Source organism: Vombatus ursinus, unplaced genomic scaffold, assembly GCF_900497805.2.
Source record: "Vombatus ursinus unplaced genomic scaffold, bare-nosed wombat genome assembly UNPS02005286.1, whole genome shotgun sequence".
Classification (NCBI taxonomy): Eukaryota; Metazoa; Chordata; class Mammalia; order Diprotodontia; family Vombatidae; genus Vombatus; species Vombatus ursinus.
In genome coordinates, this window is record NW_020945064.1 from 7,239,082 (window position 1) to 7,260,047 (window position 20,966).

Here is a 20,966-nt window from a genome sequence, read left to right on the forward strand (position 1 = left end):
ACACACACACACACACACACACACACACACACACACACACACACACAAACTTTTGCTGATGGGGCAGAAACACTCCTAATTTTTCTGTGTGTGCTCTTTGAGAAAGATGGGGAAATGCCACATTTCTCAGTCTGAGCTGGTCCCCTAGTTCTCTTTTGACCTAGAGGGACCAGGCTTGGAGGAAGGGGGGGAGGGGAGAAGGTAGAGGTACAGGAGGAGGGGGAGTGGAGGCAGGGAGCACGACGATGAGAGGCCATGGGGACTGTCCTTCCAGAACCACGTTTGCAGGATGGAAGAGGTCACATTGATCTGTCCTCAGTTCTCAGGTATATACTTAGGGGGCTCCACATCTGATTCCAGGGTACTGAACTAGAACCAGGAACCCTATAAATGGATGCAATGATGTCCCCTCTCTGCGTGTCCATTTCTATACTGGGGACAATACTCCCTGAACTCTGTTTCTAACAGGGTTGCTGCCAGTCACTCAACACGCCTACTATGCTCCAGGCACTGTGCTTACTGGTAATACAAAAAAAAAAACCTCTCTGCCTTCAAGGACCTCACAGTCCAATGAAATGGGAGGAAAGCCCAGTCTAACTCTTCAAGTACTACAGAAATGCGGGTTATTGTGATTAGTACTAATGATTCTCAGCCACGAGGCAGGTGGAGTGACAACAAAGGGGGGGCCTTTATTTGGGTGGGGTTCATCCAAGGGCATTCTGGTAAGTATTTAACCAACTCTCGGAAGAAAAAAAAAATTCCTGTGCAAGATGCCCTTTTACACACATATAATCTGTATTATTACTATTTCCCCCTTCACTTTTCTTAAGTCTAAACAATCAACAAAGCAATTAATCAAGCATTGGTCTGTAGCGATTGACAATTTCTGATGTCAACGCTCATACCGAAAAGATCGAACCATCGGCCCTTGTGAGCTGGGAGGCTCCAGCATGTCCCTGGGTTCATTTCTCTAACAGGTCAAGAGACCCCTTCACTACCATACAAAGACCTTCCTCTACTACACTAGTCTGTGTATGCATACTTTCTTGTTCATTCCATTTCTAGAACTTCCACAGACTTTTATTAGGCACCTACTGTATGCAAACCTTATGTTCTAAAATATTGTCTTAGTGCACTAAGACTTTGGGGACATCCTGTATAAAGATGAAAAAAATGACACTATCCCTGTCCTCAATACACTTAGAGTTTAACAATAAAGATTTGCCTCATTTGAGTGCACTTATCCATCCATCACCTGGCAGTGGGGAATCTGTGACCCGGTACTGAAGTCACATCCAGGTAACCGCAGAAACCGGCTTTTTAGAGGGAGGCCAACCTGGTCCCAAAGGATAAATCTTGTCTTTAAAGGGTAATGGCCTTCAAGGATGGGTGAAGGAGTAGCTTAGAGAGCTGCCCAAAGGGGCTGTTCATTTTTGGGTCCAGATCCTGTTTCTTGCCTTAGGTCAGAAATGGCACCTGAAGCCACCTTTCTGTCCCAGACGGGGATGCACCTGCCCCCATTTAGGCCAGGCAAGCTCGCCATAAGCACCCAACATGTCCTCCTAGCCAGTGGTGATCCAGCCTGATGCCGGAGAGGGAGCGGAGTACAGCCTGAAGGTCATGGGTTCAGAGTCAGATGATGGAGATTTAAATACCTGTTCTATTACTTATTTTTACCTGGGTAACCCTGGGCAAACTCTTCCCTTGTCTGGGCTTCAGTTTCCTCACCTACCAAAGGAGGGGATGGGCTGGATAATCTCCCCCAGGCCCTGCCCATTGTCTCCCCTGGCCACAGCGAGGCTAGTGTTCCCGTACCCGCCTGCACCCGCCCCTCTCTCTTCCCTCCACCTCAGGCCCAGGGAGCTTGGGCTCACAGTGAAGGGAAAACGTTAGGGTCAGGAAGCAGATTTCTGTTTCTGGCTTCCCCTGCAGAGTTATTTGAAATAGCGAGGAGGCTGATTGTTTATTTTTCCCCCCCACAATTCCGAATGGTAATGTAACAGTGGCTCTTTTTCCTGGGCTTTCAAAGGTCCCTTTCCCTTCATCCCACTCTACCTGATGGTATTGGTGGTGGATGGGGGTCCATGCTTTCCATGGGGGCATCAGGGAAATGAGCTATTTTTAATTTCCCGGCTGGTTGTTTCTGCCCAAACCATCTAAAGTCATGGGGGATTGAGGTGGGGTGGGGGTGCTGCTTGCTTCCTCTTTCCCCCTCCCCCACCAGGGCCTTGAATGACACACAGCTCCCTGCTCATTCGCTCTGGGGCTCAGGTAAAGCATCCAGAACCCTTGGTCCCTCCAGAGCAGATGGAAGTCAGTGGCTTCCAGTCCCATCCAAGCACTCTCTCTGCCCTTGGGGACCTGTCCTCCCTGCTCTTCAAGGCCTAAACCGGAGGATAACAGCCACTTTAAATTTTCCTGGTGGATCTGAGAACCCTCCTTGTTTCTCCCTAACAAAGAGGTCAGTGTCTCGATTCTGCACCCGGCCTGATAACCATCAGAAACTCTATCTCTACCGCATCCGCTGTTACAACTTTATCTGGGGCTGCTCCGAACCCTTACTGTACGTCTCATAAAACAGCATCAAAAAAAGAGGGGTGGGGGGAGGGGGGAGAGGGAAGGGCACCCCCGGTTATTAATTAACTTTAAAGCATTGGGGGGAGCGGGGCTAGACCCAGGCTGACTCCAGGCTTCTGTGCAATCAGTCAGGGGAGGAGAGGAGAGGAGGGCCAAGCTGGGTGGGACCAAATTTCTAAGAAGGCTGGAGACCACTTCAAAAAGCAGTGGCTCTGACTGTTCTGTCTGCCTCCCCCAGGTGAGCTCGGCAGTGGCTGCTTGGGGAGGGGAGGGCAGGGCAGGGGTAGGAGGGAAATGGGCCCTCCCCCCTAGCCAGACGCCAGAGGCACCGCTGGGTCTGTGAGAGAAGGGAGGAAACTCAGTGTCATAGTGAGAGACCCCAACTGAAAAACCACTAGGTTCAAGAGAGGGTCAGGGCTGGGATGGGACCCAGAGTTGGGGCTGAGCCATGTCTCTGCTGTTTGCTTGGGAGAAACAAGACAAGGAAAAGTTACAACTCCTCTGACTGGCATTTGAGGCCTTCCACAACCTGACACCATCCTAGCTTTCTGTCTTCTACATAGCCCACACACCAGCCAAACTGGACAACTCACTGAGCCCTCTTATGGATCTCTGCTTCTGCTGACATGGTTCCTATTCCTGGGATGTTTTATCTGTCCCTCAGCTCACTTGTCAAATTCCTCTCTACCTTTAAAATGTAACTCAAGTGCCCTTTTCTTCCAGGAAGCCCACCATGATATCCCCCCAACTTTTCCCCTGGGCCTCACAGGGCACTTTGTTCTGAAGCATATCATTAATTATTATTGCTTACTTGGATCTCTAGATGAGTCTTAATCCCCTACTAGAAATAAGCTCTTACCTAAACTTTTTCTCTCTCCCTAGGCCTTAGCATAGTGCTTAGTATACAATAGGGGCTTAATAAATGCTTTTGAAGAATCAACAAGGGAGGAAGATTCTAGACCTGACCTCTTTCTACCCTTCTAGACTTCTCATTCCTAATTCCCCTCCATGAAAATTCTTGGTGTTTTTCACCACCAACATTCATCTCCTGACTTGGGAATTTATGATGCTGTCCATTCTCCTGCCAGGAACACTCCCTGACCATCTCTGCCTCTTGGTTTGCCTGGCTTCTTTTAAGACTCAACTCAAGTCCCACCTTCTATAGGAGACTTTTCCCAGTCCGACAGTGGCTAGTGCCTTCCGCTCTCAGATTACCTACTGTCTATTCGACATATGTCTTGTATGTTGTCTTCCCCTTCAGAATGTGAGCTCCTAGAGGGCAGGGACTGTTTTTGCCTTTCTTGTGTCCCCAGCACTTAGCACAATACCTCACACATAGTAAATGCTTCATAAATGCTCAATGATTGAACTCATATGGCCCCACTCCTATGCTTCTGCCTTTCTTTGTATCCCCACTGCCTGACACATAGTCAGTTAGTCGGTCAATTATTGTACTGCATTTATTATATATTGATTAATATTGATTGATATATTATATATTGATTAATATGCATTTATTAGGTGCCTACTATTTCCCAAGAACTATGTTAAATGCTGGGGATATAAACAAAGACAAAAGACAGTCTGATAATAAAAATCTCCAAAGTGCATATTCAAAAAAAAAAAAGACAGTCGATACTCAAGGCATTTACTGATTATCTGGACTAAATGACCTCATGCCTACTATAAGCAGAGCTCTGAGACTATAGGGATTTTGTTCAGTCATTTTCAGTCATGATTCTTTGTGACCCCATCTGAGGTTTTCTTGGCAGAGCCACTGGAGTGGTTGGTCATTGCCTTCTCCAGCTCATTTGACAGATAAGAAACAAAGGCAAACAGGGTTAAGTGACTTGCCCAGGGTCACATAGTTTGCAAGGGTCTGAGGTCAGATTTGAACTCAGGAAGCTGAGTCTTCCTGATTCCAAGTCCAATGGTCTATCCACTGTTCCATCCAGCTGCCCTGCCTCTGAAAGGTATACCAATTGAAAGATCAAGTCTAAGAGTGGTGTCTGGATGATGGCGGTGCTGAATAGCATTGTATATTGGAAAGATATACTTGTAAAAAGAAATCTAGGAAGTAGGTGCATTGTGGAGTGGGGTGGAAAGGCAGAGAACATGGAGAATATTTGGATGAAGATACAAATGGTAGTAGGAAGGAAACTGATATTGTCAGAGCATACTACAGATCACTCAGTTAGGAAGAGGAAATAGATGATGAGGCTGGGAAAGAGATCACAAATCTGGAAGAAGCAAATGTCTCAATTTTCAGGAAAGAGAAACTATAAACTATAGTTTATAGTTAACTATAATATATATATATATATAACTATAGTATATAGTTTATAGTTAAACTCTAAACGGGAGCTTAACTTTGATTCCTGGGAAAATTCTAGACAGGGTCATTAAAGGCAATGATCATGAAGGGCCAAAGCTTGGCTTCATCAAGAAGTCATGCCAAAACAACCTCATTTGCTTTTCTGACAGGATTATGAAACAATCAGATTAGCACCTGATAAAGCATATGACGCTATCCTGTGGAGAAGATGTAGAGATAAAGATTCGAAGATAATATGGTCAGGTGAGTTCAGAAATGATTGGGTAACCAGATTTGAAAAGTAGCTGTTAATGGTTCAAGGTCAACCTGCCAGGAGGTCTATGTCCCGGTTCTGTTGAACATTTTTATCATTGATGTGGATAAAGGCATGGATGGTGTGCTCATCAAATTTTCAGATGATGTCAAGTGGGAAGGGATTGTTGACAGCATGATCTTGGTATCTCAGAGCACTGGGCTAAATTGAATCAGAAGGATTCAACAGGGACAGATTTAAAATTCTGAACTTGGGTCAAAAAAAAATTCACCTCACAAGTATAAGATGGAGGAGGCATGGATAGAGAGCAGTTGTTCTGAAAAAGATCTAGGGGTTTTAGTGGACTGCAGGGTCAATGAGTCAGCAGTAAGGTAAGGCAGCTGATAAAGTTAATGCAATTTCAGGCTGCATTAAGAGGGCCTTGGGGCACCCAGCTTTGATGGAGCCATGAATTCAGCTTGTCCTAAGCTAGAATTTATCTTAAGGGCAACTAAGTGGCACAGTGGATAGAGTGCCGGGTATCTTCTTGAGTTTAAATCTGGTCTCAGACACTTCCTAGCTATGTGATCCTGGGCAAGTCACTTAACCCTGTTTACCTCAGTTTCCTCATCTGTCAAATGAGCTGGAGAAGGAAATGGCAAACCACTCCAGTATCTCTTCCAAGAAAATCCCAAATGGGGTCATGAAGAGTCAGACACTACTGAACAACAACAACAAAAGAGGGTCAGAGCTTCCAGGAATAGGGAGGTGATATTCCCATTGTATTCTGCCCTCTTAGACCTCATCTGGCATCTTGTGTTCAATTCTGGGCGTATAGTTTAAGGAGGACGTTGATAAGCTGGAAAGCGCCAGAGGAGGGCAATTGGATGATGAAGGGTCTTTAGCCTTTGTCTTATGAGGAATGTTGCAGAATTTGGGCGTGTTTAGTCTGGAGAAAAGAAGATTTGGGTGAGACATGATATGTGTCTTCAAGTATCTGAAGGACTGTCATGTGAAGAGAGATAAGGCTTGTTCTGTTTGATCCAAAGGAGCAATGAGTGGAAGGTAGGATGTCTTAACAATGAGAGCAGGTCCCAAAATGGTAGCTTCCCCCACCTTGGAGATCTCCAAGTGGAAGCCAGACAACCTCTTGTCAAGGGTCATCGTGTTATGTATACTCATGTATGGCTTGGCCTGGACAGTCAGTGAAGTCCCGTCCAATTCTCAAATTCTGTGATGATGGTGGCAGGAGATCTCCATTAGCCAGGCATTTGCTGAAACTGTCTTTCTGTCAAAAGCAGAGCAGCAGCTTCCTGACTGGCCTTAATGATAATTTTATCCTTCACAAGGTGGAGGATCCAACAAATTCTATTTTGAATTCTCACCATGTGGTTACTCCATCTCATCAACCAATAGGGAGGGACAGGTTGTTAGGGTGGAAATGAAGGGGAATCTGGGGAGAGGCAACCACTCCTTCTTAGAGTCTGTGACAGAGAAGAGAAAAGTCAGAGATAGTCTGATGTGGAACCTAGATCTCAGGAAAACAGATTTCAAAAGGTTAAGATAAAAAGGATAAATAGGATCCCATGGCTTAAAAGTCTACAAGGGAAGTCAGCCCAGGAAGAATGGGGGATTCTTAAGAATGGAATTCTGAAAACATATAAGGAATTATTCCAATGAGGAGGAAGAATGGGGGTTGTCTGAAGAGACCAATGTGGACACACAGGAAACTCACCAACTGACTGTACAGGAGATGCAAGCAGAGGATAGACACAAGAGTATCACACTGAGCTGTGAAAATAGCGTCAGGGATGAAGGTCCAAAATATCAAAAAATAGCTTCATGGGTTTTTTTCCTTCTTCTTCTTTTTTTGTTAGCTATTCTGGGGGAAGGAGAAATATCAAAGAAGGGATAGGGCTGCTTCTTGGGGTGAATGGGATGATGATGACTGGTAACAAAGACTGCTCAACTCTCAGATTCTCTGCCAAGAAGAATGCCCTCTGTGGTGAAAATGATAGAAAAAAATGTGTAACAGATTCAGTTATTGTTGTTGAGTCATTTTTCAGTTGTGTCCAACTCTTTGTGACCCCCTCTGGAGTTTTCTGGGCAAAGATACTTGAGTGGCTTGCCATTTCCTTCTCCATGTCACTTTTTTTTTTTTACAAATGAGGAAACTGAGGCAAACAGGGTTAAGTGACCTGCCCAGGGTCACACAGCTAGGAAGTGTCTGAGGTCAGGAGTTAAACTCATGAAGATGAATCTTCTTGATTCCAAGCCCAGGGCTCTAGCCAATGTGCTATCTAACTGCTCCAGGTAACAGGTAGTTGACACCTAAGACAGGTAAGGAGACAAGAAAGGAGTTCAGAGCTTGCCCTTGATGCATTCACATCCCCTGGCCCAGATGAACTCTCTCCTTGGGTCCTAAAAGAACTAGCAGATGGGAAATAAGATATACAGGCAATGGGGTATAGAGATCTATCCTGAAAAAAAAAAAAGAAAAGAAAAGAAATCTATCCTGCCCTACAGGAAAAAAGAAGGGGAAGGGGATAAGAGAAGGGGGGGAACAGAAGGGAGAGCAGATTAGGGAAGGGGTATTCAGAATGCATGCCATCTTGGGGTGGGGGAGGGACAAGATGGAGAGAAAATTTGGAACTCAAAATCTCGTGGAAGTGAATGTTGAAAACTGAAAAACAAATAAATTAATAAACTCCAAAAAAAAAAAAAAAAAATTAAAAGTCCTGACCTTTAAGATAGGGAAAAGAATACTCTGTGTACCATAGGCCAGTGAACTTGCCATTGATTCTTGGGAAAATTCCAGGAGGGTTCAGGAAAGAAATGCTAATTGAACCTTTAGAAAGTGAAGGGATGATCATGACTCCAGCATGATGTCATTGAGAACAGGTCATACCAGACTAATCTTATTTCCTTTTCTGATGGGGTTTCAAAGCTGGCAGATCAGGGGAATGTTGCAGATTTTGCTTATCTAGATTTTAGCAAAGGATTTGATAGATTATCTCACCATTCTGGTGGGGAAAAGCTATTTAACATATTTATCTTTGGAATATCCAAAGATGGCATGCTTCTCAAATCCGCAGATGACATAAAGCTAGTAGGTAGAGCTACCACAGTGGATGATAGAGTCAGGACCCCCAACCCATCCTTCCCCCCAGAAAAAGAATCTTGACAGGCTAGAAAGATAGTTCTCCAACTTTTTAGGCTCATTTGCTCTTCTTTTTCTTTTTTCGCTTTTTGGTGAGGCAATCAGGGTTAAGTGACTTGCCCAGGGTCACACAGCTCTAGTAAGTGTCAAGTATCTGAGGCCAGATTTGAACTCAGGTCCTCCTGACTCCAAGGCCAGAGCTCTATCTACTGCACCACCTAGCTACCCCCCCCCCCCGGCTCATTTGCTCTTAATACTTATTGTGGACTCCCTAAAGAGCTTGTTTGTGTGGGCCGTCCCCGTCATTATTTACTGTATTAGAAATTAAAACATCTTACTATTATTTTGGAAACAGTTTTGACCTTGCAGACCTCCTGAAAGGGTCTTGGGGATTCCTGGGCTTTGATATCAGGAAAAGCTCTCTTAACAATGAGAACTGTCCAAAAATGGTGACTTCCCCAGGAAGCTGGGAGTCCCTGAGACCCTCAAATCACATTTTAAGAATGACTGAGCTAAATTATTGGACTGAATCTAATAAGGTAAAATGCAATAGAGATAAAAACAAAATCTTACACTTAGGTTTAAGAAAATGAACTTCACAAGTAGAGGATGGTGGAGACATGATTAGATAACAGGTCTTTGGAAAAAGATCTGGGGGTCTTGGTGGATTTCAACCTCAGTATGAGTTTGTAGTGACATGATGGCCAAAAAACACTGACATTATTTTGTGTTGAGAAGCCTGGGGTCCAGGGCAATGGATGCGATTATCCCATTATATCCAAGTCAGACCATATCCGTTTTCAGTTCTGGGTGCCACGTTTTAGGATTGAAGTTGATAAACAGGAAGGCAATTAGGGTAGTGAAGGACCTTGAAATCATACCGGATGAGTAGAGGCTGAAGGAATTGTGGATGCTTCCAATGGAGAAGAGAAGGCTGAAGGGGGAATCCAACATTGGACCTCAAGTATTTGAAAGCCTCCCATGCAAATGATGGATTAAACTCATTTTACTCTATTTCATTTATTTATTTATGTATGTATGTGTGTATGTATGTATGTATGTATGTATGTATTTATGTATTTATTTATTTATTTATTTGGCTAGGCAGTGGGGTTAAGTGACTTGCCCAGGGTCACACGGCTAGAAAGTGTTATGTGTCTGAGGCTGGATTTAAACTCAGGTCCTCCTGACTCCAGGGCCGGTGCTCTATCCACTGCGCCACCTAACTGCCCCTTCATTTTACTCTAGAACGCAGAAATAAGAGTAATGGGCAGAAGTTTCAGAAAGGTAGATTTAATCATGACATAGGGGGAAATGTCCTAATAATTAGAGCTATTCAACAGGGGAATGGGCTTCCTCTGGAGGGGGTGAGTTTCTCTGTCACCGGAGGAGGGCAAGGAAAGCTGGATGAGTAGAAGGGGCGCTCATAGGGGCGGCTAGGTGGTGGCACCAGCCCTGGAGTCTGGAGGACTCAAATCCAGCCTCAGATACTTACTAGCTGTGTGACCCTAGACAAGTCACTTAACCCTGAATGCTGATTGCTTGCTCAGGTAGGTATGAGTTTGAAAAGCCTCTAGCTCTGTGATTCTCTTAACAAACCTCTTTCTAGAACCACAAGTGAACCTGACCAACCCCTGGGTGCCAATGGTTACACTGCCCTGTCAAGGTCATTCATTCCAGGAGGGATACAAATTGACGGATGAAAATCAAACTTGATCTTCAGGCTCCCTAAAAGGTTTTCTAACCCTTTCATTGAACAGATAAAGGCCCAGAAGAGTTAAGTGACTTGCCCAGGGTCACACAGCTAGTAAGTAACTGAGGCTGGATTGAACTCAGGCACTCATGACTCCAGGGCTGGTGCTCTATCCACTGTACCACCTAGCTGCCCCTACCCAAACCCAGGTCCATTGTCTCCAAATCCATGATTCTCTGCACTGTACCATCCAGAGCTGGGGAAGGCAACTTCAGATCTGTAGGCACTTCCTAAATGGGCCTCAAATGGGAGAGACTTGGAGACAAGCCCTGGCTGGCCTGGGTGGGGAGCTACCAGGACCAGGACATCTTCATTGTTGCTCCACACCTCCCTTCCCCCTGGACAGGGGAGGGGAGGGGGGTAGGAGCTTCCTATCTTAGATAATCAGGCCAAGGAATGGGGCTGGAAGGAACTGTGGAGGGAAGGTCTAGGGTCCAGCTGAAGCAATATTGGTCTAAAATCTGTACAGATCTGCTCCACCCGGCTTCCCTGGGCCTCTTCCACAGCTGGAAAGACTGGGAGACTGAAAACCTGGTTAGGACCACATCTGGAAAAGAGCCTTCTGTTCTGGACCCACATTCAGGAAGGGGATTCAGAAACCACAGCACGTCTCAAGGAGGGTGAGCAGACCAGAGACTTCACTACACACGGATTGGGGAAAGAAAAAACCTGCACGATACTTTATCTGGAGAAGAGAAGATGTATGGGGTGTCTCATCTGTGTCTTCAAAAATTTGAACAGCTGTGATGTTGTTGGTGTTCAGTCTTGTTCAACCCTTTGTGACCCCATTTGGGGTTTTCTTGGCAGAGATACTGGGGTAGTTTGTCATTTCCTTCTGCTCATTTTGCAGATAAGGAAACTGAGGGAAATGGGGCTAAGTGACTTGCCCAGGGTCACACAGCTAATAAGTGTCTGAGGCCAGATTTGAACTCAAGAAGACCAGTCTTCCTAACTCCAGACCCAGGGCTCTAACCACTGCACCACCGAGCTGCCCACACGTTTATATAACACCTACTATGTGCCAGGCACTACGGTAAGCACTTTACAAATATTATCTCATTTGCTCCTCATACAACCCTGGGAGGTAGGTGCCACTATTATCCCCATTTTTCTCATCCATCATCTCATTTGATTTTCACACCAACTCTGTGGCAGGTCAAAGATTATTCCTCACTATTCAGGAGCCTGAGGTAGGGTGGAGATCCCTTCAGCTCCAGGTCACCATCCTTGTTCTTGTGTGTTTCTAACATTGCTATCAACAGAAGGGCTGGTCTTACTGCTCCCATTTGACAGATGAGGAAACTGAGACTTGGCCAAGATCACACAGTGCTAGGTTGGAACCCAGGTCTCCATTCTTCTATTCTACTCATTTTTTCACAGAACTTACACTCTACTGCCTCCCACCCTGGAGTTGTTTCGCTTCCAAACTCTCTGGCCAGGGGAGGAGATGCCTTCCAAGCTGTCATAGAGACCCATCCATCCCCACAGAAGCCTGGGGGATGCCAGGCAATAATTAGAAGCAAAGAAGAGGAGGACAGTGCAAGGAAAGGTTGCTCCTGGTTTTTTTTCCTCTCCCCCCCTCTGCTCCATGTCTCCCCCTTCTTCCCCTTTCTCTTCTTCCCTCTCCAAACAACGAAGAAAAATAGACTGGTGGGTGATAGCGACTATCTCGGATAACGCCACGATTCCTTCCTCAGTTCTCTGGGCAGAGATAGGAAGAGAGGCAAGCAGCAGGAGCAGAGCTGGGAATCATCAACCCAGCTCGATAAGGGGGCCGCTGAAATGTTAGCAAAAATATTTAGACAATAAATGAAGTATCAGAAAGCAGCATAGATCTTTAAGAAATCAATCATCTTGTACTGTGTGTCTGGACACCCGGCGCCGAAGCCCAGATAGCCGCCAAACTGGGGAGATAAGGGTTAATCAAGGATTTAATTCTGCACAAGATAAAAAGGAGTTCAGCCTTAAAAAGGGAGAGAAAGAAAAAGAGGCAAGACTCCCCTTTCCTTCCCACCCCCATTTGCCAAAGCTTTGGGATGACTTTTCTCCCTATCACTCCCTGGGCCCCCCACTCCCTCCACCCTCCCAGATATCTCACCGGGTTGGCAAGTGTTTCTAATGACCTACTAATTCTCCCAGGACTGTCCTCCACCCACAGTCTCAAGAGCAAAGGCCTTCAGGAGGAGGGACAGAAAGAAAGACAAATCACGGCATGTCAGAGCTCTCCCCTGGAATATAGGATGTCAGAGCTTGGGAGGGTCATTACAGATCATCTGCTCCAACTTCCTCACTTAATGGATGAGGGAATGGAGGCCCAGAGAGGCTAATGGGGAGGAGAAGCAGGCGGGGGTTGGTTCGGGCAGGAATCAAGTCAAGTTAATAAGTAAACAAGAATGTATTAAGTGCCTTGTTCTAATAGCTGCAGATATGAAGACGGACCCTCCAAGAGCTCATACTCTAATGGGGGGAGACAATATGCAAACAATGATATACATACAAGACACACACAGTATAAATGGGACTATAAATGGTAGTTATGAAGGGGAGGCATTGGAAGGGGGTTGGTGGGGAGAAGGAAGTAAGGGAGAGCAGAAAGTAGGATTTGAGTTGACTTGAAGGAAGCCAGGAAAACTAGGTAGTGAAGGAGATTGTAAGCTCCTCAAGGGCAGGGACTGTCTTTTGCTTCTTTTTGTATCCCCATTGCTTAGCATGGTGCCTGGCACACAGAAGGTGCCTAATAAATGTTTATTAGCTGACTGACTGTATGACCTTTTGACCTGTAGTTGAGTGAGAATATATCTGCTAGCTTCTCCCAAACTGACACCGGACAAGTCACTTAACCTTCTTTGCCTCAGTTTCCTCATCTGCAAAATGAGCTGGAGAAGGAAATAGCAAACCACTCCAGTATCTTTGCCAAGAAAACCCCAAATGGGGTCATGAAAAGTCAGACAAGACTGAAAAATGACTGAATTGAACTGAACTGATGATGACGAAAGCTAGCATTTCTATGGTGCCTGCTATGCTCTAGGCACTGTGCTAAGCACTTTACAAATGCTATCTCATTTGAACCTCACAACAAGCCTGGGAGGTAGGTGCCATTGTTATCCCCATTTTACAGTTGAGAAAACTGAGGCAAACAGAGGTTAAGTGTGTAAGGCCATATTTGAACTCAGGTCTTCCTGAATCCATATCTAGTGTTCTGTCCTCATGGTGACCCAAGAAGAAACCGATGCGGATATACAGGGAGGTCACCCACCAACTTAGATGTTCAAAAGAAATGTACAAAAGTTGGAAACAAGGGAGAGGTAAAAGAATACAAACATTAAAGCATGGCACGATCCTGGAAAAAGTGTCAGAAATTCCAAAGTTCAGAGTGAGCCCAGGCTAGCGAGGAAAGCTAAGAACCACAAAAAGGGTTGGGATTTTTTTATATGCTTATTTTTTTTGTTTTGTTTTTAACAAAAAAGAGTATCAAACAAGGGCTGGCATGTTTTCACTTGGGGTGCACAACCCAGACAAGTCAGAGCTGTTATTATGCTTCTGTTTTCCCTGCCAAGGACAATGACCTTCACACTGGAAATGATAGAACAAAATTGACTGACAGAGAGTTGATGCACAGGATAAGTAAGGAGATTGTTAGAGATCACCCAGCTGGATGAATTCAAGTCACCTGACCCAGATGAACTACCTCTTCAAGGCCTGAAAGAACTGGCAAATATGACTACCACGCCACTGGCAGTACAACCTGAAAGATCATGGAAAAAAACAGGAGAGGTGACACAAAGTTGGAGAAGGGCAAATGATCTGATCTTCCAAAACACAAAAGAAGAGAACCAAGTCTACAAATTCTAGGCCAGTGAGCTGAACTTTGATTCCTAAGAGAGTCCTAGAAGGGATCATTAAAGGGATGGTCGGTGAATATCTAGAAAGGGAAACAACGATGACAAAGAGCCAGCTTGGCTTCATCTAGGCTAAGTCACGCCACATAACCTTAATCCTCTGAACAGGATTACGAAGTGATCAGAATCAGGGAGTGCTGTGAACGCAACTTGCCCAGATGTCTACAAAGCTTTTGATAAAGTATCTGAAACTATTCTTGTGGAGAAGATGGAGAGATAGAGATTGGAGGATAACACAATCAGATGGATTCAGACCAAGCTGGATGGCCAGACTGAAAGAAGAGTTGTTAATGATTCAGTGCCAATGTGGCACAGAGTCACCAGGGAAGGACCCCAGGTATCTGTGCTTGGATCTGTGCTGTTTCACACTTTTATCAATGAAGTGGATAAAGGCATAGATGGTATGCTCATCCACCTAACAGTTGATTCCAAGCTGGGAGTGGGGGGAAGAGCTAATGAGAATGGATGACAGAGTCAGGATCAAAATGGAGTTTGGTAGGCTAGAGCACTGAGTTGTTTTTTCAGTCATATTCAACTCTCTATGACCCCATTTGGGGTTTTCTCAGCAGAGATACTAGAGTGATTTGCCATTTCTTTCTCCAGCTCATTTGACAGATGAGGAAACTGAGGCAAACAGGGTTTAGTGACGTGCCCAGGGTCACACAGCCAGTGTCTGAGGCTACGTGAGTCTTCCTAACTCCAGGCCTAGTGCTCGATCCACTGCATGTCCTGGATGCCCCAGCTCTAGGAAGACGGTCCTATAATCTGGGACGCATCTATCACCTAGTAATTTATCTATGTGCCTTCCTTAAACCTCATTCAATTTTCTGCCTGTACCACCTAACAGGAACAAGAGGTCCTCCAAGCTTTCTCCTCTCTATGAAAAGAGGTCGCACAATGAGTTATTTTAAGTTTGGGGCGAGGAGGAGCATGGCATAATTCTAGAATCCTGGGATTCGGTGACCAGATCTGTGCTCTCCAGGCCTCCCCTCAGGGACAATCCTACTCATGCTTTCCAAATCTTAAAGGGCCATACAAACATGAGCTATAATTAACACAAAGGAGAATGAAATTACTGGCATGGTCTTGTCACAAGCAAGGGAGACATTTTCAAAGGGGACTTAATTTGGATCATATATTTAAACAGGGTGACCAGCCAACAAATACCCAATGCATGCTGACAAGGTAGAAAGCCCTGGACTGGAAATCAGGGGACTGGCTTTCGATCTTGGCTCTGCCATTTCACTTGGTGTATGACTCTGGGAAAGACAGTTCCCCTTTTTGGGTCTCATTTTAAAAATGTACTTTACTCATTTGCTCAGGGATTGAAATGTAGGGTTCTTCTGCAATTGCCAAGGGCCACATAGGGTCAACTGCCATCGGGGCTGGAGCCAAGGCAGCAGGAAACAGGGGGAAGAAAGCTCGAGATCCTTACCGTCTCTGTTTGCCCTTCACTCTGGATGTTTCCACTGAATGGACCCCAGGAAATTCCCTCAGGGAGACTCCTCTTGGCACGAACTTTGCTTTCCCCATCCTGTGAGATTAACTCCAATTCATCTAGATTAAAAAAAGACAAAAGAATGATAAGAAAAGAACAAGACAGCTATTTGGCTCTACCTGTCCATGGACTATGGCAGGAGACAGGCATTCTAAACACCTTGGGCCCTCTTCCCAGGTGTGGTACATCACAATCTCTCCCTGTCCCCGGGTAATCAGTCAATCAAACATTTATCAAACACCCAGTACATTCCATGCACTATACTAAGTGCATGGAATACCGAAAAAAGGCAAAAGACAGTCCCTGCTCTCAAAGTCTAATGGGAAAGACAACATGGAAACATGCGATATGTAGGATAAATTGGAGATAATTAACAAAGGGAAGAAGCCAGAATTAAGGGGGATGGGAAAAGCTTCCCGTAGGAGGTGAGATCTTAGCTGAGACTTGAAGGAGGGCTGAGAAGCCAGAACGTAGAGATGAGGAGGGAGATCGTTCCAAGCTTGGCAGAGCCGATGAAAATGCCCAGAGCTGGGAGATGGAAGTGTTTGTTCTTATCCATGTAATGGAAACATAGCCAGACAACACAGCTCATGCCAACAGCGTCCCCACTGAGGATGGCCCTCCCAATGACAAGGAGGCCAATGGCATCACATAAGTGGGATGGAGAATTAAAGGGGGGTGGGGGGGAAGGTAGGGAGGACAGGTTCTAAAGGGCTTTGAATGCCAATGAGAGGATTTTATATTTGATCCCCGAGAAGATAAAGAGCCACTGGTGTTTATTCATTTACTGAGTAGGGGGTTGACATGGTCACATCTGCACATTAGGAGATCAGTTTGACAGCTAAGTACAGGATGGATTGGAGTGGGGAGGGATAAAAGGCAAGCAAACCCCCTTGCAGGCTATTGGAATAGTCCAGGCATGAGGGGAAGAGGGCCTGTAAGAGGGTGGTGGCAGTGTCAGAGGAGAGAAGGGCACCCATTCAGGCCTTGGTAACAGAGATTGGATAGGAGGGGTGAGAGATAGTGAGGAGTTGAGGACAAACCCCATGTTGCCATCCCAAAGGACTGTGAAACCTGGCAAAAGGAACATCGAGGGTAGCCTTGACTTGTGCCCAAATGGCGGAGATACCAGGAATGGCCCCAGAGAGCTAGGTGCTCCATTATTATTATATCCCCCAACTAGACTAGAAGCTTCCTGAGGGCAGGAACTGCATCTCTTTGAAGCACTTAACACAGTACTATGACCATGGCAAGAGCTTTAAAAATGGCTGTTGTACGGATAAAGGGAGAAAGGGGAGACACATTGCAAACCCAAAGAGGGTATGCTAAAGTGATAGGCAAGGCGAGAATAATTCCACCTCACATCCCTAAAGAACATCACCACTCAAAAAGTGCTTTCACAGACACAATCTTCTTGATCAAGGCATCCCTGTGAGGTGCACCAGCTGCCATTACTATTTGCACTTTACTGATGAAGGACCTGAGTCTCAGGGAAGAGGGAAGTTAATTGTCTCGCTCAGAGGAACGTGACTGGTAAACAGCAGAATGAGAACCAGAGTCAGAGATTTAGGGTTGAGAGGGACTTTAGAGATTCTCGGATTCAACCCCCTCCTTTTACACATGAGGGCCCAGAGAGGAGAAATGAGTTCCTGCAATGTCACACCTACAGTAAGTAGCAGAGTGAGGATTCAAACCCAGGTCTTCAGACTCCAAGAGCCCAGTGCTGTTTCTAGCACATTACAAACCTAGCATCAGGCCTGCCTTTGGGTGGCACACTCACCCTGCAAACTGATGCCAACGTAACTGGGAATGAGTGTCCCGATTTGGGGTCCCTGACCCAGGGATGGGAGCTGGGGTGACAACCCAAGAGTTATATTGGTGTACTGGGGTCCGAGGCTGACCGGGCAGAAAGAGGAAGATGTCAAGGTACAGTGGAAAGAGTATGGAGTCAGTCAGTCAACATGCATTTATTAAGCACCTATTATGTACCAGGCACTGTGCTAAGCACTGGGGATACAAAGACAGCCCTGTTCTCAGAGAGCTCATAGGCTAAGGCAGAAAACAACGTGCAAATAACTTGGTACATACATGCTAACTGTGTAAATGGAAAGAAATCTTTGGGGAAGGCATTGTGGCAGTGGGGGTGGTGGTAAAGAAGACCTCTTGCAGAGGGTGGGATTTGAGCTGAGTGTTGAGGGAAGCCAGGAAACAGAGGTGAGAAGGAAGGGCATGCCAGGTGTGGGGCATAGCCAGTGCAAAGTTGAGGAGTTGGGAGATGACGTTTTATCTATGAGGAACAGTTAATTGCCTGTCATTGCTGGATCATTGAGTACCTGGAAGGGAATAGAAAGAAAGAATATTGGAAAGGTAGGAAGGGACCAGGCTTTAAATGCTCAACAGAGCATTTTCTACTCGATCCCAGAGTTATAGGGAGCCATTGGGAGTTTATTGAGTAGGAGTGAGAAAATCATTTTATCAGATGAAGGCAGGGTGGAGGAGGGAGACTTAAGGCAGGAGTACTGTGGTAAACTCCTGGTTGTACCATCAACTCTCTGTGTGACCTTAAGCAAGTCACTTGCCCATTATGGACTTTGGTTTCCTAAAGGTTCCTTCCAGCTAAGACATTCTATATCCTAGGGTCCCTCCTTGCCCTGACTTTTATGTCCAAAGGTCTACCAACCTTGACATTATGTCCTAATGCTCCTCCTAGCTCTGACATGCTACATGCGACTCAACTGGGCAAACAGTTGATTGACATTGATCACCAATATTATTCAATGTCCTCAGCTACTCAGGGCACCAGGAACTGATGCTTGTACCTATGCCCCCTATCTTTGCTAGTCCATGGGATGAAGGGGCACCCACAGCTGGGCCCCACTTATCATGGCTTCTCCCAACTCTCTCTTTTACTCTACCAGATGCTCAGAAAGGCAGAAAGTGGAAACATTTCTCATCAAGAGAACTCAGATTTGCTTCTGGGAAGATGAAGGAACACTGGTCTAGGGCCTGGAAGACCAGAGTTCTGAGGTTTAGACTCTATGATGTGAGTGACCGATAAGTTTGGGGACCTCCCTGGACCTCAGCTTTCTTTAGGGGTCGGGTGGAGCAATGCTTCCCAATCTTCTGGACACAGATCCCTGGAGGTGGAGAGTTGGGGAGAAGGAGGAGGGGAAAAGGAAGGGGTCTTAGAGTTATCTGTGACCCAAGGGGTCCTTGAATCAATATGCAAATGAGAATTATAATGCTGATCCTTATTTAGCTCCAACAAAATAAGCAGTCTGATTCAGCCTAATGAATCAAACAGAGGTACCTTTTGTAGATGAATATGTAATATGCCATATATACACATATGTACATACACACATATATTACTACTTTTAGTAATATGGTAATATTACTAGATTTACTTTTACACACACACACTCACACACACACACACACACACACACACACACACACACACAATTTTTCAAATGCAAGTGGCTACTAGCTTGTTTCTGTCCTCACCTCTGATTTGATTTCACGGGAGGAAGGAAACCTTCCCTCAGGTGATAACTTTGTAATCTACGGTCTTAGAACTAAAAGGTTAAATGAGTTAGCCAGGATCACCTCAACAATATGTGTAAAAGACAAAATGTGAACCCAGGATTTCCTGACTCCAAGGATCATAGTTTTAGTGTCAGAAGGGACCTTTGTGGTTATCTTATTTTGACCCCTTTATATTACAGATAAGGAAACTGAGGCTCAGAGAGATGAGGTGACTTGTTCAGAGTTATAAAGGTAGGAAGTAAGAAAGGAGGAATTCGAACCCAGGTCCTCTGCTTCTCCCTCTGCTACTACTGTGATAAAAAGATAGAAATTCACTTGTATTTGTTGCTGGATTTCAGAAGTCTGAAGTTAGAAAGGTGTCCTTATGCTTGAAAAGGGAAGGACTGGCTGCATGAGAGGCCCTCCATGGCCCCTTCCTGCTCGGCATCTACAATCTTGTAATAATAGGCAGCTTTTAGTTATCACTTGAAGGTTTGCAAAGCGCTTTTCATGTGTTATCTCATTTGGCAGTTCAGTTGAAAGTGGAGATGTCCTGGGAAACCTTGTGAGGCAAGTGCTCCTGTTATCCCAATTTTACAGATGTAGAAACCGAGGCTGAGAGAGGTTAAGGGATGTGCCCAGGGTCACACAGTTAGGAAGTATCAGAGACAGGATTCACATTCAGGTCTCCTGACCCCAGGTCCAACACCCTAGCCACTTGCCACCTAGCTATGAGCCTATGACCTCGAGCACTAAGGGCATATGAGCACAAAGAGGAATAGGGATAGGGCCAGGGCTCTCCTTGCTATTGCTGTCTCTGGGGAATGGGCCTGACCTGTATTTGCCCCATTTCAATAGCTGGATTATTATTCCTTCTCCTCTGCCTAGGAAATGGCCCGGGCTACTTCCTTCTCCATTGTGTCCCTTGGGTGTGGTGTCTGTCACCTTCTTGCCTCGTGAATCCCACTTCCATTTGCTGCAGCCTGGCATGCCTGGGCAGAGGTCAGAAACCCGTCCGCCATGACAGGGAAATCTATTCCCCATTGAGCAGACCAGAGAAAGTGCTTTACTTCTGGCTGCCCTCAACTCCAGGCAGGCTCTGGGCTTAATGGGCCCGATTATCTGATAAACTTCTAGCTTAATGGTTTAGATAACATGTAAATATGCTATGAAGGCTGTTCTAAAATGGTTTAACTGGGTCTTTGTCTTTCAGAGTGCAGATAAGATGGCAGCTTACCAATACTCAAATGTATGCTAATAGAGGCTGCCATCTCCCCTGGATCTGCTCCACTGAAAGTGGAGAAGCACAGGAAAATAGGAAGGAGATTTGTCCAATGAATCCCCTAGCAAGAGGGTCCCAGGAGAGAGGAAGAGAGAAGAAAGAGAGCCTCTCATGCCCCCAGTCTGAGTTTCCCTGGGTACTGATGCCACTGCCTTCTCACGGCTCCCTAGGACTCAGGGGATAATTGAATACCAACAACCTGTGCATTTATTAAGCATCTACCATATACACAGAACTGATCTCTCCCTAGGAGAGATGTTGAGTTTATGTAAGACTCAGGAGCTGCCCTCAAGGAGGTTATACTCTAGGAGATGGATAAGACACAAATCCAGAGAGCTTATGATATGTTCCATGGTAATCTAAGGATTTGGGTTCAAATCTCCAGATCTAGAGTGAATGAATGAACGAATGAGTGGGAAAATAAAAAACATTAAGAACTTGCTGTATTCAAAATACTGTATCCCAACAGAATGAATGCTGAAGAAGACAGGAAAATCCAGCTGCACCCTAGGAAGGCAGACATTAAAGAGATTGGCAAAAACACAGAAAACAATGTCTTCTTCTTGCCCAAAAATTTTCTTGTCTTGAAAAATAGTTATTTTTCACAAAGTAGGTTATTTATATTAAAGTATGATGACATGATTATTGTTATTTTTAAATGAATTAATAAATATATATTTTACCATGTATCAGTTTTAATGT

At 45.3% G+C, this 20,966-nt stretch overlaps 1 protein-coding gene across 1 annotated transcript in view; it reads right to left on the minus strand.

The window, feature by feature from the left end:
- Nucleotides 1–20,966, minus strand: part of ZFPM1 (zinc finger protein, FOG family member 1) — a 196,091-nt gene that overhangs the window by 23,787 nt on the left and 151,338 nt on the right. Inside the window, exon 4 of the mRNA XM_027847467.1 lies at nucleotides 15,392–15,513. Coding sequence (XP_027703268.1) covers nucleotides 15,392–15,513 — 122 coding nt within the window. The remainder of the gene's footprint in view (nucleotides 1–15,391; nucleotides 15,514–20,966) is intronic.